Source organism: Equus quagga, chromosome 8, assembly GCF_021613505.1.
Source record: "Equus quagga isolate Etosha38 chromosome 8, UCLA_HA_Equagga_1.0, whole genome shotgun sequence".
Taxonomy (NCBI): domain Eukaryota; kingdom Metazoa; phylum Chordata; class Mammalia; order Perissodactyla; family Equidae; genus Equus; species Equus quagga.
The window spans coordinates 8,221,383-8,248,830 of record NC_060274.1 but is presented as its reverse complement, the minus strand read 5'-3'; the positions used below and the strand labels follow the sequence as shown (position 1 = coordinate 8,248,830).

Below are 27,448 nucleotides of genomic sequence, written 5' to 3'. Positions count from 1 at the left end.
ATCTTTGCCATTATCTATGAGACAATTGAAGCTGCAAAATATGAACTCTGTCTTGATGCCCACAGTTGGACATCTGAGCAATCCCTTTGAACCACTACAACATTTTCTTTTCTTGCATTGTATTACTCTTTGGCTGTACAGCAAAGTGGCTAAGCCACTATGGGACTGTCTAGCTTGGGCTCAAAACCTGGCTTTTTCACTTACTAGCTGCGTGACTGGCCAGTCATTTAATTTCTCTGTGCCTGAGTTTCCTTATCTGTAAAATGGGTGCCATAAAGATACCTCTTTTAAAGGATTGTGTTAGGATTCAATGAGCTAAATCAAAGCACCAGAACATTCCTTGGCACATAATTACCCGCTCAATAAGTGTTAGCTATTATTGAATCCTGATTATTTGTATGCGTTTGAATCCCAGCTTTGCCACATCTCAAAGCGTCTCTGGGCAAGTTACTTAACATCTCTGTGATCTCCTTCCTAATCTGTAACAACATTTCTGCCTCAGAGGTTTCTGGATTCATGTTTGTTAAGTGGTAGCAGCGTCTGGTACGGAGTTGTTACCATCGTGATTATTCTGTATCTTTTTATTTTCTTTAAGAGACGGTCAATTTTTTGATAAATCTGAAAGGATTTACCTTTTTACTTTCATGGTGCCTAGCTCAGAGTCATTCATTCACAGCATGGCTTCAACAAAATACTCGAATAGAGGAATTAATAAAGATTTGTTGAGTGCCACTCGCTGGGTAGTTACACTTTCGCCTCCTTTATATTTCACGTTTCTGTATTTGTGCGTCCCTCCTTATTGCGGGAAGCCCAGGCTAGGGAAAGAACATTCCCACAGAAGGTCATGAGAGGCCCTGCTGGGCAAAGGTTGGAAACCCCCGCGCAGGGCTCGGCGATTTGACTTCGCAGGGCAAGAAAAGTGTGTCCCCATTCGTCACGGATCCAAAGCCACACAGCTGTGCGGTGGCCCTGACAGCTGGGCACTTAGTCGCAGTCATTTTGTCTTCCCCTACCTGCGAGTCAAGGCTGGGAAGCGGTTACTCCAAGTTGGGAAGCACCAGTGTCGCGAGCCGGAGCGCGCCCTGGGGGGGGGAAACTGAGGCCGGGGCCGGGGGTCGCGCACCTGCGCCCGCGTGCCCCGCCCCGCCTGCCGCGCCGCTTGCCGGCCCGCGCACGCCGCGCTCACGTGACCCGGTGGGCGGAGCCGGCGGGCGGGGATCACCTGAACAAGGGAGTCATGTGAGCGGGGCGGGGCGGGGGCGGTGCCGGGCGCGGTCACGTGACGCGGTTCCGGCGCCGCTGCCGCCGCCGCCGCCGAGCCCAGCCGAGCCGCGCGCCCCTGGGCTCCCACTCCGCTCGCGCTCCGCTCGCGCTCCTCGCCGCCTCGCGTCGCCTCCGCCCTGGCGGCGCGACCAGGTCCCGGGCGCGGTCCCCGGTGGTCCAGGGCCGCTCGTCCCGCGCCAGCCGTGCAGCCCGGGCCCGGCGCGATGGGGGCCGCCGCCGGCTGGAGCGCCCACCTGGGGCCCGCGCTCGCCGGCCGCCCGCCGCGCGCCCTGCTCCTGCTGCATCTGCTGCTGCTCGTCTGGGCCCCGGGGGCAGCGCGGGCCGAGGGCGCCGACTTCCCAGAGCTGTGCAGGTGGGTGGCCGCCCGGGCGCAGGCTTCACTTGCCGTGCCCCGGGCGCGCGGCGGGACTGGGTGGGGGGCGGGGGCGCTCAGGGGTGGGGCTGGGGTCCCTGAGTCGCCTCTTGTCCGGGCTGGGGTCCCTCTGCCCCGAGGGAAAGTTGCCGGCGTGGTGGCCACGGCAGGGAGACCGAGAGGTGGTGCGCGCGGGCGGGGGGCGCGGGGGACGCGGCGCCCTGGCGCTGGCCCGGGGGGCGGCTGCCTGGCCACTTGTGGCTGTCACTAAGTCCGGGGCGGCTTTGTGTCCGAGCGGCCGGCCGCCCCGAGCCGTCCGGGTGACACGCTGCGGGCAGCCTCGCGCCCGGCGCCTGCCCTCTCGCAGCGGTGCGCCTGCGAAAGTTGGAGGACGCAGGAACTACAGCTCCGCTTTGTTCCCGCTCCACGTTGTCCTCGAAGTTCCACCAGCGGGGCTTTGGAGAGGCCCCTGAGTGCAAAGACTCTCCCGCACGAAGGGCCCTGGAGTTGGGCGCGGGGGGGGCGGGTTTCAATTGCTGATTGATTTCCTCCGTGCGGGTTTTCCATTTTCCCTTGAAAGTAGTTTTTCTGCAGAAGGTGACTTTTTTTTTTTTTGATCAGGGGAGCGGGGAGTGGTCCTCCTGTATCGGCTTTCGCGACTTTACCCTTCGCTTCTCCGAACCTAACTTCCTGTCTAGTTGCTCACATGATGTCATTGTCTCCGGAGTGGATCATTCTCGTGGAGTCCTGCTCTGGGAACCATGATTGTATAATCTCTGGTCCCATCGAGGGCTGTTCGTGTCTGGCCATGGCCAGGAGTCCCGGGGCTGGGGAACTGCCAATTCCGAGAATTATCTGACCAACCTTCTCTGGACTGTTTCGGATGATGGGAAATCCAACTTTTATTTATTTTTTAAACTTTGGTAGAAAGCGAGCAGGAGGAAAAGTTCTGAAAGACGAGGGAGCAACCCGCGGTTCTCCCTGGTGCTAGCGAGTTCCTTCTCAGAATGAAGTGAATTTGAGCCCACTTTGAGCTGAACTTTGAGTTTGTGGTGGGTTTATGGGGTTCTTATTCTTCCCTTCTATCAGAGATGGTCTTCTTAGCACCCCTGAGTTCAGAATTTGCAGAAATTAGCATTCTCCGTTTTTGGAAGGGCGAGGGAGAATTGACTGCACTTTAGTTTGTAGGCCAGTTGCTCCCCTAAGATACATAGTTACTCAAGTAACGAGCATGATGCCGGAGACCACCGGCCACTGATACAAGGTCAGGTTGCAACAGACATTTAAAGGAGGGAGTTTTGGAATAATGGCTACTGTGACCAGACACACCCATAAAGAGTTAACTTAGCTGGGAAGTCGAAGTCTTGGTCTTGTTAGCAAGTTGGAGTTTATTTCTTAAGAGTTAAGGTTGAAGTTGGCCTCAAGGGCAGACCCAGATTCCGTGGCTGATGCAGGAGGCCCTTACCTTCCGGTTAGGTGACTCTTCCCAATGTGTTGAACCTGCATTCACTGACCTCATCTCCAAGTGGAACACGGCCTCTTGGTCCAGTAGGAAATGGCCTTTATATCTTCAAATACTTCTGGCACAGTCCCATGTGGGCATAACTTAGTGAATACTTGAGTGGTCTGAAGGGTGATAGGCATTGTTAGTGTGATAAATGTGTCCTTTGCCACCTTAGACTATCTTTAATGTTGATTTGTTTGGTTTTTCTGCCAGATTTCCTTCGCATGGCAAACCTCCCGTTCCATTCGGAGATGGGCTTGCTCACATTTCTTTCCCCTGTTACTGCTGTGTGGTTTCCCGTTGAGACTTCTCCAGAGCCGTGTTGAATCTGCTTCAAACCCAATACCTGCAAAGTGAAGTTTTTGCTGTTTGTTCCTGTTTTCGGTGGATACCTTGGCTTAAATACTTCTTAAGATTTTTTGGGGGGAGGAGGGGGTCAAAAGTTTGTGTAGTACTTTTATGGCACTGGCTACAGGTTCCTCACCTCTAGCGCGTATTTGAAGAATGGCAATGTGAGCTGTTTTTTTAAGCCAGTGTGAAAAGTTGTCCCACGTATCACCAAAGCAGGATATGTTAAGCTGCCGTTTTATTCCATCCCCCGGAGTCCATTTTGGCTGAAATGTACATAACTCAGCCCGTTATCCACTATGAGTAGGGAAAGTAGACTTCTGCAAGCGTTGTTACCGTGTGTGTTTGTGCAGCTCAGTCACACGGCAGCCGTCCTCACAGGGATCACAATTCGGAATGTTTGTAAATTCCCTGTTTGTACCATGGAACACATTTTTCCATTGAAAACTGTCTTGTCCATTGTGGCTTGGTGCCTAGGGCAGAACCCAGATCCCCATCATCCACGCCTTGGGTTCGGAGTGCCCAGACACCGTCCAGTTTCAACTAGACCCTTGTCTGGCTTCAGCCAGACCCTCGTAGTTAGTTCTCTTTGTCTCTAAAAAATGAAGTTGGTTTTCCAGGGAAACATCTTCTCCTCCCCAAGCCCAGGTCTCTAAAACCCCAGAGGGTACTTTTCATCTGTAGTCCCTTTGGACCAACAGGAGGGAAGTCCTGGCCAGCTTCAGGGCTGCCTGCAGGGCACCTTCTGGGCCCTGGGGTGGGGGCAAAGCTTCGAGGCCAGCTGTGGCCCTGACCACTCCTGGGGTCAGGGTGCTGGGCAGGGGCGCAGTTATGGGGAGGGAGGAAGGAGAGTGGCGAACCCTCGGCAGCAGCTCAGACTACATCTGAGCACACGAGAGATGGGGTCTCTGCGCGTCGTGCCCTGAAAAGCAGGGACGAGGGCAAACTTCCCTAAGTGCGTGTGGCTCTGTAAGTGTTCTGTGGAGAGAGTCAGGCATGGGTGTTTTAAGCAAGAGGATTGCTGCCCAGGTGTCTTGTGTGGTGGAAGAAGTTGGTGAGTCTTTGTCACTCTGCTGTTTCTTGGGAGGTGATGTGCCAGGAGAAAGAACTGGAGGCCAGTGTGACCAGCTGTGGGACTGGCATGTCCAGAGGTCCAAAGGGGTGTTGTGTTGATGAGGGATGTCTGCAGGTCACTGGGGCAGGACCAGAGAGAGCAAGAGGAGAAGGGGCCCAGGGGCACGGGGGGCAGAGGTCAGGCCATGCAAAGTCACCAAAAGTGACCCAGATGCTCTCCGCTTGTCGATAGCTTACTCGTTACTGTGATTTACGCTTGTGTAACATGCCACCTCACATATATAAGAGGTGAGTTTCCACCCCTGTATTTAGGTGTTAGCATCCTTAATGAGTGAGGTCTTAACAGTTTGTACTAGTTATAAAACAATGCATTGGGCTGGCTTGATTTAAGTAGTTAAGTACTTTAAAAGTTATTCGGAACAAGTTTTCCCCCAGTTGTTTGGATATAAATGTTGGAAAGGTTTTATTATAGTGTGGACAAGAGAATAATGAAGCCAGCTGGGAGCCGGGGTTGGTTTAGTTGCTGTCTCTAAGGAGATTTTTTTCCTGCAGGAATGATGCTTATATGCTTAATTTGGGCCACATGTTAAACCTGGACCACATCCATTTGTGCGTGTACATTTCTTGCAACAATACGTGTGTGTAGACGCCCTAGATTCTTGATTATGGGTACATGAGATCTCACACATTATTTCTTTGAGTAGCATCCTGACAAATTGCCAGGAAATGAATCTTTTATCAGTGTTTCATAGAGGGGTTTTTAAAAGAGGGCATTGAGAAAAATAATTTAGATCTTGTCTTTGTTTTGATCTCGGCATATAAAACTGTATGGTTACTAGGTAGAGAGAATTCAACAGGGTCTTAGAATGGGGGCTAGTGGCGCAAAGTAGCTGATTGCTTTGCAGGTACTGTTGTTTCTCTTCTTTTTCTGTTCTTTTTCCTTTGAATTGTCTCAGCCACAGAGACCTCTTGGTAATGCCTCCCCTGGTCGGGGATGGTGTTTGAGGAGGGGAAGTAGCTGAGATCTGGTATACTTAGGAGTCCTTGTGTTTTCCTCAGCACTGACTCATGACCAGGGAGGGACAGAGGCCTGAATTTATGCTTTACTCCTGGCAAGGTGACACAGGACTCATTTATTCTCCAAGTATTTCTTAAGCATTTCTTAAGCAGAGGAAAAAACTGGGAGGGATCAGAGCTGGAATGGAGACACCATAAACAGAACACCACACTGGGATCCTGGAAGGCTGCTGGCCTCGACTGCTCTGCGTGGGGAGGCAGCAACTTTGAACACTCTCCATTTATTTTTGTTAATTTTAACAAGCGTGTAATCTCAGTTTTGATTTTCTCTTTGATCCAAGACTAATCTAGATGTTACTAGTTTTTGTCTATTATGAATAAAGCTCTTGTGAATATTTATGTACAAGATTTTGTGTGGACCAGTGCCATCCTTTTGTTCTTGGGTAGATAGATACCTAGGATTGGGATTGCTCAATGGATGGTGAATGTTTACCTGGATGGGAGCTGTCAGACTGAATTCCACAGTGGTTATCTATTTTGCATTCCCACCAGCAATATGTGAGAGTTCAAGTTATCCTACATCCTTGTCAACACTGAATCTTATCAGTCTTTTAAATTTTAGCCACCCTAGTGGGTTTGTAATGGTATCTCGGTGTGGTTTTAATTTTCCTATCTCTGCTGACTTACGATGTTGAATATCTTTTCTTGTATTTATTGGGATGCCTAAGATGTTGAACATCTTTCGTGTGCTTATTGACCATTTGGATAATCTTTGTTGTGTCTCTGAAAAACAGGCCTTTGCCCCTTGTCCCTTAAAAAATTTTTTTTAAAGAGTTTTGAGAATTCTTTATTTATTCTGGATACAAGTCCTGTCTTTGGTATGTGTAATGTGTATTTCGAATATTTTTCCCAGTCTTTGGCTTGCCTTTTCGTTTTCTTACTAAATCCTTTGAAGAACAGATATTTTTTGATTTTGAGGAAGTTTTAATTTATCTTTTTTTTTTCTTTTTGTGGTTTGTGCTTTTTAGAGACTAAGAAATCTTTGCCTTCCCCACGGTTTCTCAACCTCAGCCCTGTTCACGTTTGGGCTAGATAATTCTTGGTTGTGAGGACAGTCCTGTGCCTTGTAGGGTATTCAGCATCATCCCTTGCCTCTCCCCATTAGATGCTAAGAGAAACCCTTCCCTCCCCCACAGTTGTGACAAACAAAAACGTTTCCAGGCATCTTAAATGACCCCAGGTGGGCAAAGTTACCTCCAGTAATTAAGAACCACTGATCTACTCTAAGGGCAAACAAATTTTCTCCTATGATTGTTTTCTAGAAGTTTTGTAGTTTTAACTTTTATATTTAGCCCTATGATCAACTTTTTGAGTTAATTTTTATGTAGGATGTGAGGAAAGGTGAAAGTTTGCTTTTTTCCATGACTCTGTGTGGTTCTGTTTACTAATATTTTATGTAGGATGCTCACAACCATGTTGAAGTGAGACGGGGCTGTGATTTTCTTTGCTCTGCTGTTCCTGGCTGAGTTTAGTATCAAGAATATGTTTGTTTGCTGGGAAGAGCTGGTTGGCTTTTAGTATTTTACATGCCCTGGAACAGTTTCGTGTGAGATGGACATTTTCTCTTCCTTAAATTCTGGTGGAACTCACCAGTAAAACTATCTGGGCCTGACGCCTTTGAGAGGATGGACTGTAGAGGAAGAATAGTTCAAGTCTTTTCAAAAGAACTAGCGTTTTGTCTTGTTTACCATCTCCATTACCATTTATTTTCGATTTTATTAATTTCTGCCCTATTGCTAACTTCTACCTCATTTTTCTTGTTCTAGTTTGAGTTGAAAGCTTAGATCTTTTATTTTAAATCATTTTATATAATTAAGAGATGAATTTAAAGCTGTATATTTGTCGCGAAGCACATACCATTCGTTGGTTTTGTTTTTATCCTTTAATTCTAAATATTTCCTTCTTGGACCCAGAAGTTCTAAATGTTCAAACTTCCTGGACCCACTAACTTTTAAAAAAATTTTTTAAAGATTGGCACCTGAGCTAACAACTGTTGCCAATCTTCTTTTTTTTCTTTCTGCTTTTTCTCCCCAAATCCCCCCAGTACGTAGATGTCTATTTTAGTTGTGGGTCCTTCTAGTTATAGTACGTGGGACGCCACCTCAGCGTGGCCTGATGAGTGGTGCCATGTCTGTGCCCAGGATCCGAACCAGAGAAACCCTGGGCCGCCGTAGCGGAGCGTGCGAACTTAACCACTCGGCCATGGGGCCGGCCCCCCACTAACTTTTTAAAATCATTTTTTCCCCCAGGTAAATGGATTTTCCCCCCATTGTGGCCAGTAATTGTGGTAGAATTGTTGACACTTGCCTTGTGGCCTAGCACCCTGTCAAGTAGGCAGTGTTCTGTATGTTTGGAAAAAATGTTCTCTTTTTGGGTCAGAGTTTCATTAATTGTGCTGTTCAGTTTTTCTGTATTGTGATGTTGTTTGTCCTGCTTGATTTGTCTTTTAGACTTTGTATCTAGTTACCACTTTGGACAGGGTTCCAGAAGAATGTCTTGTCTCCTGTCTCCTAGCTTAGCAACTGTCCTGTTGTTCTAAGTTCTTGAAGTCTTCTGTTGATTTTTTTATTTCAACAAGGTCTCTGATTGATGTAGACAGTAGTTCCCCCTTATTCGTGGAGGATACGTTCCAAGACCCAGTGGATGTGTGGAACCGTGGATAGTATTAAACCTTCTGTATACTGTGTTTTTTCCTATACGTGCATGCCTGTGATAAAGTTTAATTTATAAGTTGGGCACAGTAAAAGATTAACAACAATAATAATAAAATAGAACAATTATAATAATATAGTGTAATAAAAGTTACCATAGATCTAAGCAATCTCAGCATATGATTGTTTTTCTTATTACGTCGAGAACTTTGACTTTTTCACTTAAAGGCAGCACTTTACGGCTTCTCTTTGGCATATCCGAATTGCCAGGATCACTGCTCTTGCGCTTTGGGGCCCTTATTCAGTAAAATAAGGGTGACCTGAACACAAGCCCTGTGATAGCTCGACAGTCGATCTGATAACTGAGATGGCTACTAAGTGACAGATGGGTGAGTGGTGTATACAGTGTGCATCCACTGGACAAAGGCATTTCTCATGTCCTAGGTGGGATGGAGCCGGATGGTGTGGGATTTCATCATGCTGCCCAGAATGGTGCACAGTTTAAAACTTAGGAATTGTTTATTTCTGAAGTTTCCCACTTAATATTTTTGGACCGTGGTTGACAGCGGGAAACTGAAATTGCAGAAAGCGAAACCGTGGATAAGGGGGGGACTGCCATATTCACAGCTGCCTGTTTGTTCTTCGTGGATGCCACCGCTTTCGTCATCCCTCCGGAGATGTATTGTAAGGTTCTGCTCTGATTGCTCTGTTAATGCTCTTTCCTGGGGCCCAATTCCTCTATTGGAGTTTGTCGTCTTGTTTTCATGGTGTTGGTGCCCTGGTGACAACTGGCAATTCCGGACTGTACTCTTTGCAGCAAGGACATTTGTGGCCTCTCCTTGTGCAGCTGTGCAGGGTAGGGCTGGAAGCCGTTGTTGGCATGTGGCTCTATATTGTTTCTGAGGAGATGAGGGATGGGCTGGGCGTTCCTCTGGCTGCTGTGTCTCTGTGGCTGGTCTTGAGCCTTAGGTCGTTTTCGGCCCTCCCAAGTATCCCCCAGCCCTGTTCCCGCCCGGAGACAGCTGCTAAACCCGTGTTGCTGTCGATGGGCGCAGTGCAGTGTGTTCCCTCTGCAGCTGCAGACAGGAGAGCTGCATTATTGAGTTGGCGGTGGCAAGTCCTGTCTTTTGTCTGGATCTCAGCTTCCTCCTCGAGAGAGCTGGGAGTTGAGTTTGCAAGTTCCTGTCCTGCGTTTGAATCTGGGCCCCTCCTTTACTAGCTCTGAGGCCTTGGGCCAGTTACGGATCCTGCGAGGTCTTACTTTCCTTGGGTGTCACATCAGGGTGCTGATCCTGCTGTGAGGGTTGCTGTGGGGATCAGAATGCCGTTAAGCGCCTGGCCCGTCCTCTTGTTCCTGGATGGTGGTGGCGGCAGTGACTGCTTTTATCTATAAGTTAGAGTTGCTACATTGGATCAGTGATATTTTTAGCCTGTTGCTCTGCACCCCCATTAGCTCTCCATTGGTGCCTTGGCGTTTCTTCTTTACCCCTTGTGTACATTGGCACTCCACCTAAGAGTCTTTTTGAGAAAGAAACCTTTCCGTCATTTAAAAAAGTTTTAAAAGCACTGGACTCTGATTCTCGGAGTCCATTTTGTCTCCACCATTCTGTGGTTCTGAGGAATGTGTCCTTCAGGATCCCGTCAGTGCGAGCAGCAGAGAGCCCCACTCAAATTCCCTTAAACAGGGAGGAGCTGGGCGATAGGAGGTGTAGGATGTGGGCGCGTGCCAGGTGCCATATGTTGGGGCGGGCCCCGGGCCCTTCGAGCAGTTTCTTGGCTTCCCCCTCCTTCCTGTGGTGACTGTAGCACCGCCACCGTCCATGGAAGGAAAGAGAGCCTCCTTGTTCATCTCCTGGAGGAGTCGAGAAGTCCCAGCTGACTTCTGCCTGGGGGTCAGTGGTCAGAGGGGGCTCCTGTCCTCACTTAGACCCCGCCAGGCTTCCCTGGAAGGAGGGAGCGGCTGCTGGACCGGATTCCAGGGATCTGTTAGAGGGGGGAATGGGGAACAAGAAGGCAAGCCCGTGGGATGGATGGCAACGCACATCGTAAACTCCACTTTGCTGTGCAACTTACAAAACAGCTGCTGCTGGCTGGGTTTTTGAGGTGCCCGAAGCAGCGTATCATCTGCCTATTTTTGTCTCTGTGTTAACCAGTGCAGAGGGCAGTTCGGTGTAAACCCTCCCCGGCCGGGGAAAATCCCAGTCCCTCTAGCTCCTGGAACATGAAACTTGCCCTTCACATCACTAGAGATGTGGTGTAGGGCTTTTCTTTTTCCTTTTGTGGACTGTAGATCGCCGCTCGGCCGGGGCTGGTGGGCGGAGGGGGGGGGGGGGGGGGGGGGGTCGTGCTTCAATAAACATATGGAGGGCAGCTTCCTCTGGGCCTGCGAGCAGATTCCTATAAGTGTTACTGTTCATAGGGGCCAGGAGAGTTGTAGGAAATCAGGGAGATTGCGAAAGTATTAATTGCAGCTTTGTTTTAGGATATGGAGGAAAAGATGAAGGAACAGGGATCAGTGAGAAGTGGCCTTTGAAATGTGGTTGCCAGTGAGCGGCCTGGGGGGAAAGTTGAGGAGCTGTCTTTTCAACCGGAACCTTTTTGGTTTCCTGCCGCCATTCTTCTTCACACTGACGTGTGTGTTGTGGTCAAAGGTGTGAGTGCACAGGGAAGGCTCGTTCAGGGGTAGACCGACCCTTGGGTTTTGCTTGTATGTAAAATTATTTTGTTGCGATCTGTAGGAATCCCTCTGTTCTAAAAACCAGTTCTACATTTTAAAACACTGTTTTTGTACCGCAAACAAAAAACTCCCCCAACGCTCCCTGCTCCTCGCCCCCGGCCTGCAAATAGAAACCCAAACCACCAGAATGGAAGCGCTGAAGGAGTGGGTTCCTAGAAATGACAAGCGTGTGTCTCCAGTGAGTCAGCCTCCTGGTTCCTGTGAGGCTCCTCCACCTGCTGTCCCTGCAGAAGTGTCACCACAAACAGACGGAGCGGCAGCCCCAGCTCGCTCCTGTATTTTTAGAGTTGACCCTTGAGAGGAGGCAGCGTGAGTTAATCGCTTTGGTTCATGTACTGAGGCAGGAAGAGGAGCGGGGGGCCGGGGCTGTTTTCTAGAGGCTGCACTATGCCAGGGTCTTCCTGTAAGGTGACATTGAAGGTGACCATGAAGGAGGTGAGGGAGTGAACTGTGCATCTGACCAGGCGAAGAGCAGTCTGGGCTGAGGGGCCCATGTATCAGCTGCTCTGGCAGGGAGCATGGCTGATGTACTTGGCAAATGGCGAAGGGGCCATTGTGGCTGGAGCAGCAGGAGCGACCAAGAGAGTGGAAGAAGAGGACTGGAGAGAAGGCAGAGAATTAGCTGGGGGCCATTTCCTCTAGGCCATTGTAGTGACTCTGACCCTTTTTTTTTTGGGGGGGGTGAGGAAGATTGGCCCTGAGCTAACATCTGTTACCAGTCTTCTGCTTTTTGCTTGAGGAACATTGTCCCTGAGCTAACAGCTGTGCCAATCTTCCTCTATTTTATGTGGGACGCACCACAGCATGGCTTGATGAGTGGTGCTAGGTCCGCTCCTGGGATCTATACCCACGAACCCTGGGCCACTGAAGCAGAGTGCATGAACTTAACCACTACACCACCGGGCCAGCCCCATGACTCTGACTTTTATTCTGAGGGAGGTGGGAGCCTTGGGAGGATTTTGAACAGAGGAGTGATGTGGAGGGAGTGGCCAAAGGGGGAAGCTGGGATTTTTGGTAGACCAGATAAGAAATGATAATAGATTGGACCGGGTTGAAGCAGTGGGTATGGTGAAAAGTGGTCCGGTTCTGGATATTTTGAAGTGGAGCTGATAGGATCTGCTGATGATTGAATGTAGGATGTGAGGAGAGGGAGAAGAGAAAGGATGACTCTTAGGTTTTCGGTCTGAGCAATTGAAAGGATGGAGTTGAGCTTGTCAGAGGTGGAAAGGGCTGTGGGAAACGCAGGTGTCGGGGGAAGCAGGTTTGGCCTGGTCATGTTGATGTTGAGACGCTTACTGGACATCTGAACGGGGAGGTTGGGCAGTTATAGCTGTGCCTTTGGGTTTAGGGCAGTGCTTTGGGCTGGGGAAGTCAGTTTGGGAGCTGCCATCGTATAGATGGAAAACCACTGGATGAGATTGCCTGGGGAGTGATGGAGGCAAAGTCTGAGGTACAGTCATGCATCGCTTCACGGCAGGGATATGATCTGAGAAATGCATCATTAGGCGATTTTCTTGTTTTGCGAACATCGTAGAGTATATTTACACAAATCTCGATGGTACAGCCTGCTACACACCTAGGCTCTATGGTACTAATCTTACGGGACCGCCGTGGTATATGTGGTCCATCACTGACGGAAAGGTTGTTACGTGGCGTGCGACTGTGCTGAGTTCTTAAAGGTCTGCTACATGACAGGGAACAGCAGAGGAGGCTGACGAGGAGCTGCCGGGGAGCTGGAACAAGCACCACGAGAGAGCGATGTCCCAGAAGCCCAGGGAAGAGCGTGTTGTGAGAAGAGAGTGGTCAGGTGTGTCAGGGGCTAAGCATCCGGCAACGTGATGCCGGAGAAGGGACCGGTGGGTTTGGCAGTGCCGAGGTCTTTGGTGACTGCGACACAGGTTTCGGTGAAGACTCGGTGGGTCAAAGCCCGGTTGGAGTTGAGGGAGGATGGGAGGACAGGACGCAGAGACAGCCGGTTTGGACCACCTGGAGTTCGGAGTTTGCTGCAAAAGGGATCAGAGAAATGAGAGGGGCTGCACTGGGATGTGGCATCAAGGGAGTCTTGTAAAAAGTGGGATATATCGTGAAAGGTTTGTATGCTGAGGGGAATGATCCAGCACAGGGAGAAAAATGGGTGATCCAGGGGAAGGGAGAGAAGGAGGGAGAAGAGAGAGAGGAGACAAAAGCGATAGAGGGGGAGGGCTGGGGGTCAGGGCGCAGGGTGGGGGTGGAAGGCAGGCTGTGTGAGGACGATGCAGGAGGTTCGTAGGTTTGATGGGAACGTGGAAGTTTCTAGTTCAGCGTCCTTAGTCAACTAGGATCCAAGATGTCCGCTAAGTGTAGCAACTTCGTAAACAGCTGCTTTTTCTCATCAAGTTACATTTCAGTTGGTGAGGCTTTTCCTGTGGCCATGTGGGGGAGGTGACACAAGCTCTGGGGCAGAGCAGGCCTCTTCAAATGCTGGCTTTGCCGCTCGCTGCATTTTTGACGGGAGACAAGCTCACCGACCACAGTAGGCCATCTTTCTGTGTCTGTAAAGTGGGGGGGGCAACACCTGCCTGGAGAGGTTGGGCGGAAGTCAAGTGCCGGTGTCCACGGATCATTCAGCGAAAGTGTGGGGCATGTAGTTGCTCAACAGGTGTTCCCCTTATTCTTAAAAGCTTTTAAAGATTAGGTGAGATAATGCTGCTCTCGTTAAAGGAAGGCGTGAAGGTGATACCTGACTTGGCACTAAAGGGGCGTGCTGTGTGTTTCCTTTTCCCAGCTGGGTGTTGGGTTTTGCTGAGCTGTACGTGCCAACCTGACATTTGACCCCAGCATCTTCAAAGCAGAACCTTTTGTCCTGTGTGAGCCACATTGGCCCCGTGAAGAACCAGCCCAGATAGTGGCTTCATGAGCATCATGAACTAGCCAGCGAGTGACTGCCCAGCCCTTAGGAAGGCAGACCTTCCCCTGTAGTTGGGGCGCTGAGGGACGGGCACTGGGTCTGGGAGAGTTTTCCGGGACGTTGGTGCCAGCCGACTAGGAGACTGAGCATTCAGGTTTCAACTCTAGGCTGTGGGCTGGGTCAACTTTAAATGCAGTTGAATTCACACATCCGTATAATTGCTCCAACCCTTCTTTATGCGTATGGGGAATGAAGGATGGGAACATTCAGATAATTACTCTGATTTAAAAAAATCCTCCCAGGGCAGGGTTGAGGGTTGAAATACCGGCCTGCGTCCCGATACCCTAGAGTTGATCTGAGCGAAAATGCAGGAGGCGCAGCCCAGGGAGGACAGCACGGGCCTTTGTGGTAGCTTTATGTCGTGGAGGGTCACTTGCCGATTTACTAAGAATTCCACACATGGCGTTTCAGTGAAACCTCTTTGGGAAGAGTATGTCCTGCCCTTTTCCCCCTGCTCCTCTGCCAGAAGTTTCTGATTAATCGGGCCTCTGTTCTGGTGGCAGCTGGTGGCTACATGGTGCGGGCTTGGGTAGGCCTGAAGTGGCCGGCCTGTCCTGAGAGATCCCAGGAGGCAGCTGGGGTGTGTGTGTGTGTGTGTGTGTGTGTCTCTCCATGTGTCCTGAGCCCCTGGTCTCTGTCTCGAGCTCTGTCAGCCCCCTGGAGATAGCCCAAGACAAGGGCTTGCCCCTCCCTCCCTCTCTCCTCTCTAGTTCCTTGCCAGTGTCATGTGACATTCCTTTAGGCGGCCCCAAGCCAACTTACGTTTTTTTGTAAACTTAATTTTTAAGCAGTCTGAATCCTTCTATTGATCCAGATGAAAGCCTTAGATCATAGTCTCTCAAAAGCTCGACTTTCTGGTCTCGATTTTCCTCCCGGTGACCTTGCGGAGGACTCAGGTTCATAGACGAGGAAGCTGGGCCTCAAGAGAGATTAAGCATGTCCCGCGCAGCTGGTCCGGCCGGTGTGGGGTTCAGGGCCGGGGCTGGGGCTCTCTGCACCGTTGCCATGGCACCTTCCTGAGGGAGGCTCACCTCTCTCCTGCGTTGCCTCTGTCTGCCCATCCCCATGCTGGTTTTGAAAGCGTGATTGGGCCCCAACACCCACACCCTGGTGCCCTGGGTTCTGGTGCTGACTGGAGCCTTGCTTCCAGCCGGATCCCTCTCCAGCCAGCTGGCTTCCTGGCCCCAGACCCTGCTTAACTACCAAGGAAAACCAGAGACTGTTTGGCACATCCTTGCCTTCTTTGTTTTTTGCAGGCCCCATATCTTTATCCACAGCTTTGTGGGTTTGTTAGAATAGGAAGTGAAGTACTTCCTATATATGCTCTGGCCGCGCCACGTCAGGCTCATGTGTTGCCCAGTCTTCATATCAGGGTGGGGATTTATCCCTCCAAATCAGATTTTTCTCTTTTAGCGTCAACAGTGGCAAGTTGTCGACCACCGTGGTTAGGTTTTGCTCTTGACATTCTGCTGCAAATGTCCATTTGGGAAACCGTGTCTCTTTCCATGTCCTCCTTTCTCCCTTCCCCTCTCCCCGCTTCTTAGTTTAGGAGACTGTTCCAGACTTTTGAAGATTAGTGGGCTGGGTGTATGAGCTGAGAAACTATCTGCAGTAGTGAGCCAAATGATTTCCAGAATATTCTGCTGGAGGACTTGGATGTAGGCCAAACGCAGGAAAATCTTTTTGGATGTTCATGCTGGAAAGACTTTGCATTCCCCTCGTCCCCAAAGTTTCAGATTTGCTGCTTGCTCTAGAGTCAGAAAAACATCCCTCTAGCCAGTGACCATGTTATGTGAATTTAGCTCATATATCACCAACTGGGCTATTTTTTTTTTTTTTAAAGAAACCAAATTATAGATTCGCACATGCTCATTAATTTTATTACTGATTCTATTGTACCTCTCTCCTGCTTTATATACCGATAATTGGAGGCCAGTAATAAAACGTTTAATAGCCACATGACCATTCCTATAAACCCGAAGACTCACAGGGCGTGAGGGAACTAAGGTCTGTTTCAAAAGACTGTGGCCCTGTGACAGTCCACGAGGAGAGGGCAGATTGAGAGGTCATGGAGCTGTTTTGTGTGGGAGGGAAGGAACTCGGTTTTTCTAAGATATTTTTCCTTAAGGGGTTGGGCATGCCATACATTGTATAATTGAATTTTGTAGACTTTATTTTAGATGTTAGCTGTTTTAACAATGAAAGAACCCCAAATTATATTTTACAAGGTATTGTAGTTTTGCAGGTATTCAGTGATGACGTCCGAAACTTGAGAGGTGTCACAGTAAGACACCAGTGTCCAATAGTTTACAAATATTGTCCTGTTGTGCCTCTCTGGCTTTTTCTTCTGACTTCTCTCTTTCTTCCGGACAGACATTTCTACCTCGGTCAGGGGAGGTGGCTCTGCGTTTCTCTTCACTAAGCTTTCTGAACTCCAGGCAGTTGTGCCGGCCGGTTAGATTTGCTACCCCGAGATTGTTCAGTCCTGACCAGTTGGGTTCTGAATGTGGCGTTTGCTCGAGCGGTGTTGGGCAAGGAGAAACGCCTTCCTGTCTCTGCATTAGTTGACAGTATGCCACTTGTGTGCTTCCTTCTCCCTGGTAATCTGCCAGCACCTTTCAGGATATTATGAAACTTAAACCAAATGAGGTTAAAATGGGACCTCTGTGCCGCTGAACGGCCGCAGACTGACTGCGGGAGTCCAGGATGGTTTCGGTAGAGGCAGTGGGGTTACAGTCGGGGGCAGACGGTCTTAAGCTTTCTTGAACTATGGGAACCACCCAGCCTGTGTGCTCAGCTTCCACGGTGAAATTAATTGCCCGCGTCCAGGGCATATTTCAGCCACAGAATTCGCTTTAAAACCAGAGATCTCTGCAAGTTGTTTGCCTGGGGTGTGACTTCTCCCCTGCCCGGTTCCCTGCTGGCTCTGATGGTTTGATTGTGGCGTGTTCCCGAGTTCCTGATGACACTCACTGTGGGACTCTCGGTGGGGTTTTTTTGGAGGGCAGCTAACTAGTGAGCTAAGTGGTCATTTCAAAGGAGAGTGAAGCTGAGATGAGGAGAACGGTATAGATGTGTACCTTTGTAGTGGACTCCTCACCCAGCTTGGGTAAAAAAGTGAGGCGAGTGCAGCCGGGGGGAAGGAGGCGCTGAGGGCCCTGATACTCCTTGTGTGGAAACCAGTTGAGTGAGGGAAGAGAGGTTGCAGAAGGCCGTGCCGCTGGTGTTTGGCAATTCGCACTGTGCAGAAGAGAAAGCAGAACTGGACGGAGGGTAAAGAGCAGCCGAAGTTGAAAACTTGGGGAAGAAGTTGAGCTAGGAAAAGTAGGGGATCTGTTGATCAGCGTGACGTGGGGCGGCCCGGCTCTTCAGAGCTCACCGCTTCTCATCAGGGGCCATCGTCAGAGGGACTCATTCACTCTGGAAATCTTTGTGCCGTTCAGAATCTGTCATTCTAGTGGCAATAATTGTGACAAGATTTCAACTCAGGTTTTGTGGAATTATTTGCCAGTTTCAGTGTTGTAACTGAAGCTAAGTATTTTCTGAAAAGGTAAAAAAACTTTAAAAAATTGATAACACACGAGGCAGTTTCCCTTCGTGTAATCACTTGTCCTTGGGGCGTATTCCTGGCCTTGTCATCTCATGATCGGGAGATGCTGGGCAGGGGCTTGACCTTTCTGAGCCTTAGAATCCTTGCCTCTCCGGGTGAGGACCTTGGGAGAGTTGAATGACGGAGCCCAGTGCCTGGGCGGCTTTGCTCAGCGGGTGTTAGCGCCTGTGCTGAGAGCTGTGCTCTGATGCGTTCCTGGTCCACCGGCCCAGTTTCCTCCTCCACCCGTCAGTAAATATTGATTCTGTGCCTGCCAGTTACTGTTCTGGGAGGGAAAGCGTTCATGTCCAGAGTAGTTGTTGTTGGAGATGCCCGACACCTAAGATCGTGCCCTGACTGGTGGGGAATGCCAGTAGGGCTGGCGTCAGGGTTAGGGTGCGGGGGGACGAGCCCACGAGGTCCAGGGGGCTTACTTTCCGTACATGTCGGTCCAGAATTGTCAGGTTGGCTTTGAAATGCATTTGGATCTTTTGAGAGTGGGAGGGGGACATCTTACACCCTGGACAGTGAGGTAAAATGGCAAGAATTTTGCTTGCTCTTGCTGATTTTCAAAGCCAGGATTCTTGCACAGATGGTTTTGCGTCCAGAAGAGCAACTGGGATTAAGCTGCCTCCTTCGAGGATGTGAACTGAATTTCGCAAGTGGACAGGGCTTCTGGGTGATGTTTTCCAACGACCAGCTGCTGCTTCGGACCTTTGTGGTTTTCCCTGCCCCTCATCCCTGCATCCTGTTGTTTCCCTCGTGAGATGGAATATGGCATAGCGCCAAAGTGACTTTAGAGGACTTGACAGTGACAAGTGTTAGGATTTCAAGAAAATGCCCACTGGGCATACGTACCTCTCCTGCTGCAGGAGATGCTGGGGGCGCAAATATGTTTAAAACATTTTTATGTGTGTCTTTGAGTGAAGACCGCATTTCCACAAAGCTTGCAAATATTTTCTTCCAGAGGTTTGGTTCTTGCTAAAATTTTAAATTTTAATATTACAGCTTAGTTTTCTCTTTGATCTAATATCTTGGTCTCCTTTTTTCCTATCAGTTTTTTTTCCTCAAGTCTTTACTTGTATATGCTCAAATAGCTTGGTCTAGAATGTTGAGTGTTTTGTGAATCTGAGCCGAATGGTCTCCCTTCGCTGTGAAATAGTCATACTGCTGGGTTTCCAAGTTTTGGCTGTACATGTTCACTTCCGGTAGGGAATTTTCTAGTCGACAATCTTTTGGACAAAAGTTTATTATTCCTCAAAGATATCATTAAATTTTATTTAGTCTGCAATACTTTTATTGCTTCTGAAACTATTCTCTGGTTCTGGAATATGACCACGGCGCTTTTAAACTTCAGCATAAATTTAAAGAATGATTTCAGCCTGGGACATTCTGGTGGTTTGGCCTTTCATGTGACAGAGAGTCTAGAATCATCTAGTTTCAGACACGTGATGTTTTTTAGAAAGTGCTTTCAGATAGTTATATATGACTTTCAAGTTGATTATGAACTAGTCTTTAAAAAATATTTCCTACTCGGGGAAGCATATCTAAATGATCGTTTGACTAGGGTGCATCCCAGAGTACATAATGGTTTTTGAAGTGTGATTCAGGAGTTTTCAGATAGATTGTTGCAACTGAATGGCTATTTCTGAGCTCCTAGTGATGCAAGTTGCCAGGTACGTTCATTTGTTTTAAAGCAGACCCGTGTCCGTCGGAATCAGAACATTTGAAGTGCTGACGGCCTGTAGATGCCTGCAGGGTATAGTTTAGAGTCATGCTGTGGCCATTCCTTCATTTTTAGGTGATGTGACTAAGGGCTCTTCACCCAGGTGCTGTGGGTTGGGTATGTGACTGGCACGGAAGGTGCCAGCATGGAGGGGGCTGCCCTGTGGAATGTGGTTGGATCAGCCCCCTGAAAAAAACTAGCACTCAGGTCCTTTCATAGGATCCCCCCATTCCCCTAAACACTGATCATTTCGAGAAATCTTGACAAAGCAAGTATGAAATGCAAATTGAGAAAAGGAATAACACCAAAGGAAGCGAGACTTTTTTTAGGGACTCTGATTTCCAGGTAATCAGGACAACATCCCCCATTTTACACTTTTTTAAATGTCTTTTCTGCCCTCCAAACACACACTCTTTTCATTTACCTTATTGAAATATCATCTTTGCAAAAACAGTGGTGGATTTCTGTTTTTAAGACAGGCATAGCATTTTAGGTACTGCATGGATTTCTTTGGTTCTTCGGAGTTGATTCCTACCAGCTGACTCATTCTAAAATGATACCTTTATGTACCTCTCTCATATACTCGGGGTTGTGAAACACTTTGATGACGCCACTGCCAAGGTTTTAAATTTGATGTGTACTATCTTGGAAAACCTCAGTCACGGCCCCTGGGTAAGAGATTAGCATTATTCCTTAAGTAACTGTAATCAGTAGAAAAATTTGTACAAATTCTTTGCGAATAAAAACACTAGCTTGAAATTTTAAGGAAAAATCCATAGTGTCTTCGAATGGCCTTCCTTGGCTTCAAGTACAAAATCAAACTGCTTCCTTTGATCTGCAAGGTCCCTGTGTGGCCAGGTGTCCCCAGCGCCTCGCCGTCACCTGCTGCTGCCCTCCTGGTCCTCCTCGCTCCAGCCACATCGCCCTCCTTTCCTTCCCACCAGCGTGCTGAGTTCTTGCCCGCCTCAGGACCTCGCAGTGGCTAGTCCGGCTGCTGGAATATCCCTCCCACCGTATCTCCCCCTGGGTTGCCCCTTTTTGTCCTTCAAGTCCCGGGGCAAATATCATCTCAGAAGACTTCCCAGTCTAAAGTAGCTCTTCGCTCATTTCCTGTCTTATTACGCGATTGTGTTTTTGTCTGCGCTCACAGGTATGATAGGTGGAATTATCTTGGGAAATTGTTTACTTGTTTCTTTTCTGTCCCCTCCTGGGTTAGACACTCCAGGAGGGCAGGGACTCCGTCTCTCTTGATCCTCGCTGTACTCCTCGGTGCCTCTTTGATGACTTTCGTGCCTGGCAATTCTTGGGTTATTTTCTCGTGCCTGCCTCGAGTTAGGAGACAGCTCTGAGGTGTTACTGGTGCAGAAGCTGAGCTCAGTGGTAACTGCTTTCCATCCTGGCGACACCCCAAGGCTGGGCACTTACCAAGCACACCAGCCTGTTTTTCAGGTTTCCAGCCGTTCGATGGCTGTCAGAACTTCAGGGGAGCGCCACCCTGCCTGAATGCTGACGTGTGTTTATGTCCCTCGGCTTCTTGGCAGATGGATCTGATCCGTCCCAGACCTGGGCTCAGGAGAAGGCTCCGCTCCTTGCCTGCCGACAGCCCCGCTGTTGGGGTTGCTCCATTGCTGGACGGGGCTATGGGGAGACTGCTTCTGGGGGGGGTGGTGCATTGCCTGGGTTTTGTGCCGAGTCATTGCCCTGCTGCCTGGTGCATGGGGAGCTCTGGGGAGTGAATTGCTACTTCTGTGATGGAGTGCTTTCTCTCATCAGGGCGGTGCTGCTCTGGGTAGATAAACTCCTGACGCACACAGTGGTCTCAGGGCCCCTCGAGCTCAAGGTCTCAACCCCAGCCCCCCCCACAACGCCTGGGTAGGCCGAGCCTGAGCAATTCTGATTTAATCTGTCTCCCTTCCTTTCAGCCGTGCTGTGGCATTAATACAGTATCTTTGCATCTTGCAGGGAACTTTGTAGTCAGTTTCCTCTTTCTTTGTCTCTATCTGGGCTGAGGACATTATCCCTCTTTTACAAAATGGGCAAAAGATTGTCCCCCGGGAAGAGTGGAGAATTGAGAATAATTGTTTTGACAAAACTGACAAACTATTATTTTGTCCCGAGGATGCAGATTGGTTCATTAACAATTACTCAGTGTCTGCTTTGCCAGAGGTTTGAACAATGAGTTTTTAATGCATGTAAAATGCTCAACATAGTGGATCCACCTAAAGTTGATTTTGTCTGTTTTTTGAATCAGGTCGTTGACTCATTATACAACTTCACCTTGTCAGCTCAGATCTGAACTCTAGCTGTAAAAAGTAAAACCCGCAGTAGAGCTGTCTTTCATGCCGTAACTAGTTTTAAAGTTAAAAACAGTCCTGTGACTTTTCAGCATTCCAGCGTGATTAAAAAGGTTACTGTCTTACATTCATCATGATTCTTGAGCAGTTACTTATCTGAGTTGATAGTCTTAAATTAATGGCAGACTTTTAAGTGTTTTGATGATCCTAGAGTCCTGAGGCGGCTTCGGGGTGGGTTGAACTAGAATGAGGTGGTATTTAGTGGTTTCTGCCCTGGCTTCTGTCCAGCTTCACATAGTTTGACTTTAGTATTTTTGGCTAATGAAAGTGTGTCTTCTAGGCTGTGCTTGTCTGCAGCAAATGTGGCTCGAATGTAAAACTAGAGAAGTTTAATTATTGGCAGATCAGTGACAGTGACAAATTGTTTTTCTTTCTTTCTAGTTATACATGGGAAGCTGTTGACATAAAAAATAACGTGCTTTATAAAATCAACTTCTGTGGAAATATGAATATTGCCCAGTGTGGGTCATCAAGTGCTGTTTGTATGCACGACTTGAAGACAAACAGCTATCGTTCCGTGGGTAAGTAAAACCACCCTTAAATTACTGGATGGACAGCATGATCCCAAGTTTGCAAAAAGAATACTATGTATCTAGCTATCGACACAGCTATATGTGCTTATCACCTGTAATATATATTTTATGTTTTATGATAGTTAAAAGTGGTAACAATTTGAATGTCCACTGTGAGGTTAAATTATGTTACTTCCATCTAGTGGATACACTGTGTCAATCATTATGAAGAATTATGCACCTGTGTATTTCTTGATGGAGAAGGATGTTTCTTCTATGGCTCTGCCTTCTCACGTTTGTCTTAAACCCTGTTTGTGCTCTTCTCCCGCCCTCACCCCATTTCCTCTAGTGCCCAGCCCGCTTCCCCTCCTCGTACCTTTCTGCTGCTTCTGTGGTGGTTTGATTCTCATGAGGCACTCGGTATTTACGTCGACTCAAAGATGGTCATTGGTGTTAGGCTTACATTCAAAATTAAATAGCCCTAAATACCCAGTTGCAGAGAAAAAAGTGCCAACTTGACTCTCCTAGGGCTGATTTTGTTTCCCTGAGTGCCCTCCCCTTGGGTCAGGATCCCACTCCTCTGGTGAGGATGCTGAGTCCAGGTGGACTGACAGCTCTGCCAAGTCACGTGGAGCCGGAAAGGGGCAGAGGCCCAGAGCGGGAGACCTAGGGCAGACATCAAAGTGGCCAGCGTCATCCTTGGATTTGGGGGCGTGAACATCTGTGGTGACCTTTGAGCAAGGCAGTTTGAATGGTGAAGCCTGATGGTGAGGGACAGTCATGAAACAGAGACAGCGGGTGACTGGGAGAGCGTGCTAGGTAGGTTTTTGGAGTTGGGAGGGGCAGCTTACTGTGGTGGCTCCATCCTGTCATTTCCAATGGAAATTCCTAAACATAGTGAAAGGGCTTTTTAGAAAGTAATGTTTGGAGTCAGAAGAGTAAGGTTTGTGAGGTCTGCTCGTTGAGGCCCAACTCTGTTTGGTTTTCCTCTCTCCCAGCAAGGAGACTGTCCAGACCGCAAACACAGGTAAGAGGGAACTGAGGCCCAGGATAGAGATGTGAGAAGCCGCCAGAACTCTTGTTCTGAACTCTTGGGTCAGACGAGTTTTATCATTTTGTGATATCCTCAAAAAACTTTCAAATGTGATTGCTACCTTCCTGGTTGCGATCTTTCAACGATTCGTGGAGAGAGGCCACACATGGGCCTGTTGGCCAATGTTACTCAGGTTTTCAGAAAGAGGAAAAGTAGTCTCCTCTTGACTTTATGATAATCCTTGACTGTAGTAGTTCTGGCTAGTGGAAGCATGTCTTCTGGTTTGTGGTAGTATAGTGTAATGTAACAGACAGATGCCAGGTGCAGACAAGGAGCATGATTTGTGAGGTTGGCATGGCTGGACAGAATTTGAGAATGACCAAGTTTAGGTCGACTTTGAAAGCTAGGCAGGAAAGTTGATATTTTCTGGGGTAGGTAGTAGATCCATTGTAGATCCTTTGTGAGGGTCATGGGGGAGGTGATGTGGTAAAATGTGTTTTAGAAAGCTGGGCCTGATGAAATAGGAGAGGTTGGTTAAAGGGGAGAGGCCAAAGGTAACTGCTGAGTTAAAAGCTGAGTTATAAGTTGAGTTGATGAGGACAGAAGCCAGCCGTTTCCAATCTCATTTTACTCCCAGACTCACATGACATACTTTTCCCAGTGCTTCAAACTCCTCAAGGGAGAGAATGGTGCCAGAGGGGGTGTGAACTTACAGCACTGGCAGGTACTGCCCTGTCCTTCAACTCAAGAAAGCAAACTAGTATGGGTGAAGAAGAGTGACGACATTTGCACAGAGATAATCTAGACTCGGATTTAATCTGGCTAATTTGTGTTATCCAATATTTCTATTGTATAATTTATTATTAAAATTTAGTTTTATAACTAGATAGTAACTAAATTTGTCAGGCACATATGTGCCAGGCATTATGTTTTTAAGGGAAATGTCTCATTGAATTCATTCAACAACTTTTTGAGGTCGGTGATGTCATTCCCCTCATTTTATAAACGGAGACACTGGAGCACAGCATGGATAAGCGGCTTGCCAGAGGCTGCACGGTTGTAGGTTTGGATGCTCAGCGGCCGGCTCCTGAGCCTGCAGGCTGATTCAAGGCTGTGTTGTTTTGTGAGTCATAAGGTCACATCAGACGGGTGTCGAGCTAAAAGAGGAACCATGATGGGAATTCCGAACGCCTGGCTGAGAGGACAACTGAGAAACTAACTTCTTACAAACTTGCTAGAAAGGAAAAATGTGAATTTTGAAAGCAGCCGCAAAAACTGGAGCTCCCAGTAGATCAGAGGAACAGAAGGGCTGGTATAGCAATAGATCCAGTGTGTATGAGATCTTAACGTATAACCAAAAATTTGGGTGTAAAAATTATTTATCTGTGAGGAAACAGCATTAGACTTCTCCCGCATACCTACCAGAAATGAATTTGAGTTAAAAGTAAAAAGAGAGTAGGACATGGGGAAAAAACCTAGTAAAATAGAAATGTAATCTGGAGGAGGTAAGAGCTTCTCTTGATAAAAGATAAGAAGGACAACCCGGGAAAAAAGTGGCAAGGTCTAACAACAGGCAATTCACAGAAGAAGAAATCCAGATGGTCGGCACAACTTCATTAGTAAGCCAGGTGTGAATGCAAATCAAAGCAGTGATGAAATCTCATTTTTCTTCAAATTGTCAGAAGTTTAAATGGTTGAATCATAGGGTGCTGGCAAGGAGCCTAGAAACGGCACATTCCCACATTGCGATGGGAAGATGGTTGTCTGTAGCCCTTCTGGGAAGATAATTGTTCATTTGAGTTTTATAGTGCCCACAAGGGAAGTTTTAATACTTAGAAACAGATATTAAGACCTCAACTTTAGTTTAAACAGTGTTACATTATTTTTGATTAAGAATATCCATTAGTTCTTTCTTAGGCAAATGATATTGTTACACACAAAAGTCTAGCAGGTCATTTTTATGGGCCCCGTGAACAACGTTGGTTTCATTTACAACCTAGTTGAATGATCTATACCACATTTTAAAGTGATTTATACATTTTAGAAGTTTGATTTCCTTTTAAAGTACTTTAGATGTCTGATCTGACAATGAAAACTTAAGTAGTTATAATAATCCTTATAAATCTAATGGTTTAAACTTAGAAATATGATAAACCTGAAGTTGTCTTAGATGGGTTAATGCTGTGTCCCAGGTGTAAATCATTTGCTCAGTTATAACCTTTGAATTGGAGTTATAACGTTAAACATTGCAAGGATGTAAAAATTCCGAATGTATTCACATTCCTCCTAACATCCCAAATGCTAATACTGTGCTTTTAATTTAAGTAACCTTTCTGAGGGTTAAAGCTACATATGCACTTCAGGAAGCCTGTTACCAGCCCATTGAACTGATGGAATGTACCCACCAGGGAAGAGTGTTAATTGAGGTTACTTACCGCCAATGCCTGGGATTCTGATTGCTGCTTCTTGGTGACCTGGGTAGGACGCATTGAATCCGATCATAGTTGCCGTGTCAAGTGACTTCATTTACTTTGAGGAGCCTGGCCCCTGGCTCCAGGCGATATTCATATTGTCTGATTCTTGTGTGCACTCATGGAAATCTACAGCAGCCGTCCACGTTGCCCACTGGCTTGAATTCTGCATCTCCGACTATTATGATGTGAAAGTATCTTTTCCTCTTAAACCCTAGATTCTTTCATTTTCTTAAAACCATATTGTTCTATTGGATATTTAAGATGATATCTGGTTGAGTTTTAGATACAACTCATGTTTTTATCTCATTTATGGTCTCTCCTGATAGTCTGGCAATATCTGTGAAATTTTAAGACATATATTCCCATAACCTACTTTTGTAAATCTTGCCAATAGAGGACTTAGTACGGTACATAGATTTTTGTACAAATTTTTTTTTGGTAGCATTGTTAGTTGTGGCAGATATGCCAGAATAGCCTAAGTGTATGGGGATGGTTCAATAAATTCTAGTATATTTTATTCTGATTTACTTGGTTAGATCACATCTTAAAAGATAGCTGTATAAATTCTATTTTTAAAGCAGTCAACATTTAATATTCATTTATTTCTTTATAACAAATATTTGAATGACTCAGTCACTAAAACAGACAAAAAGCCCTTTTCTCCTGGAGCTTGCATCTTTGGGAGTGGGAGACAGACAAAAACAAACAGTGGCTAAATAGTATGTTACAATGTGATGGATGCTGTAAAAAAGAGAAGGAAGGAAAAGTCCAGAGTGCTGGGGGAGTGGGTAGTCTCAGGAGAGTACGTGTTCAGGAATATTCAGCGGGGTAAGTGTCGCTGAGAAGTTGACATTTAAGCAAAGACACGGAGTCCAGGGAGGGAGTCACGTAGTTCTCTGGGGGAACAGCCAGCACAGGGGACAAGGGGCAGTATCTGAGGGGGTAGTCGGTGGTAGCAAGAATAGAAATTTCTTTTAAAGAGTGTTAATATAAAGAGGAGCAGAAATACGAGGCAGCAGCTGGAGGGAAAAATCGGGTAGAGAGAGAGGATTCTCTTTGAGTTGGGTGAAATAACATGAGCACAGTACGCGTTGAAGGACACGATACAATAAAGAAGGGAAGGTGGGGAGCGAGGGAAGCCTTGCTGGAGCGCGCCTGCGACTAGCACGGAGAAGGCTGCCTGCCTGCGTGGCAGGCTCTGAGCGAGGTGTTGGCGAGGCCCGGCGGCCGCGGGGGAGGCCCGGCGGCCGCTGCTGACGTTGGCAGCGCCAGGCCGTGCAGCCTCAGCGAGGTCGAGTTGCGAGCTCGGCTGGGCTCGGCCGCGGCCGCCGCGGGTTGCAGGCGAGGCCGGGCAGGCCCGGCGCGCGGCCTGCTCTGGCGGGCTCTGGCGAGCGCGGCCTGGCGCGCAGGGTCTGGAGGACCCTGCGCGGCCGGGCCTGGAGAGCGTGGCTGGGCCTGGCGGGTACGGGCGAGCGCGGCCTGGCGGGCCCGGCCTGGCGAGCGCTGTCTGGCGGGCCCAGCGCGTGGTCTGGCGGACCCGGCGCGGTCTGGTGGGCCCGGCCTGGAGGCCGCCATCTGGCGCACCCGCCACGGCCTGGCGGGCCCGGCCAAGGCCATTTGGTCTGGCGGGCCTAGGCGAGCGCGGCCCGGTCTGGCGGGCCCGGCCGGGAGCGCGCGGTCCGGGGGGCCTGGCGTGCGCAGCCTGGCCTGGAGGACCGGGCCTGGAGAGCGCGGCCTGGAGGAGCCGGCGCGGTCTAGTCTCGTGGGGCCTCGCCAGCGCGGTCTG

The 27,448-nt window shown here is 48.4% G+C and overlaps 1 protein-coding gene across 1 annotated transcript in view; it reads left to right on the top strand.

The window, feature by feature from the left end:
* The first annotated feature begins 1,287 nt into the window (after positions 1-1,287).
* The window catches only part of IGF2R (insulin like growth factor 2 receptor), a 115,552-nt gene continuing 89,391 nt past the window's right edge, over positions 1,288-27,448 (top strand). The window contains exons 1-2 of the mRNA XM_046669771.1: positions 1,288-1,636; positions 22,025-22,164. Coding sequence (XP_046525727.1) covers positions 1,488-1,636; positions 22,025-22,164 — 289 coding nt within the window. The 5' untranslated portion in view covers positions 1,288-1,487. The remainder of the gene's footprint in view (positions 1,637-22,024; positions 22,165-27,448) is intronic.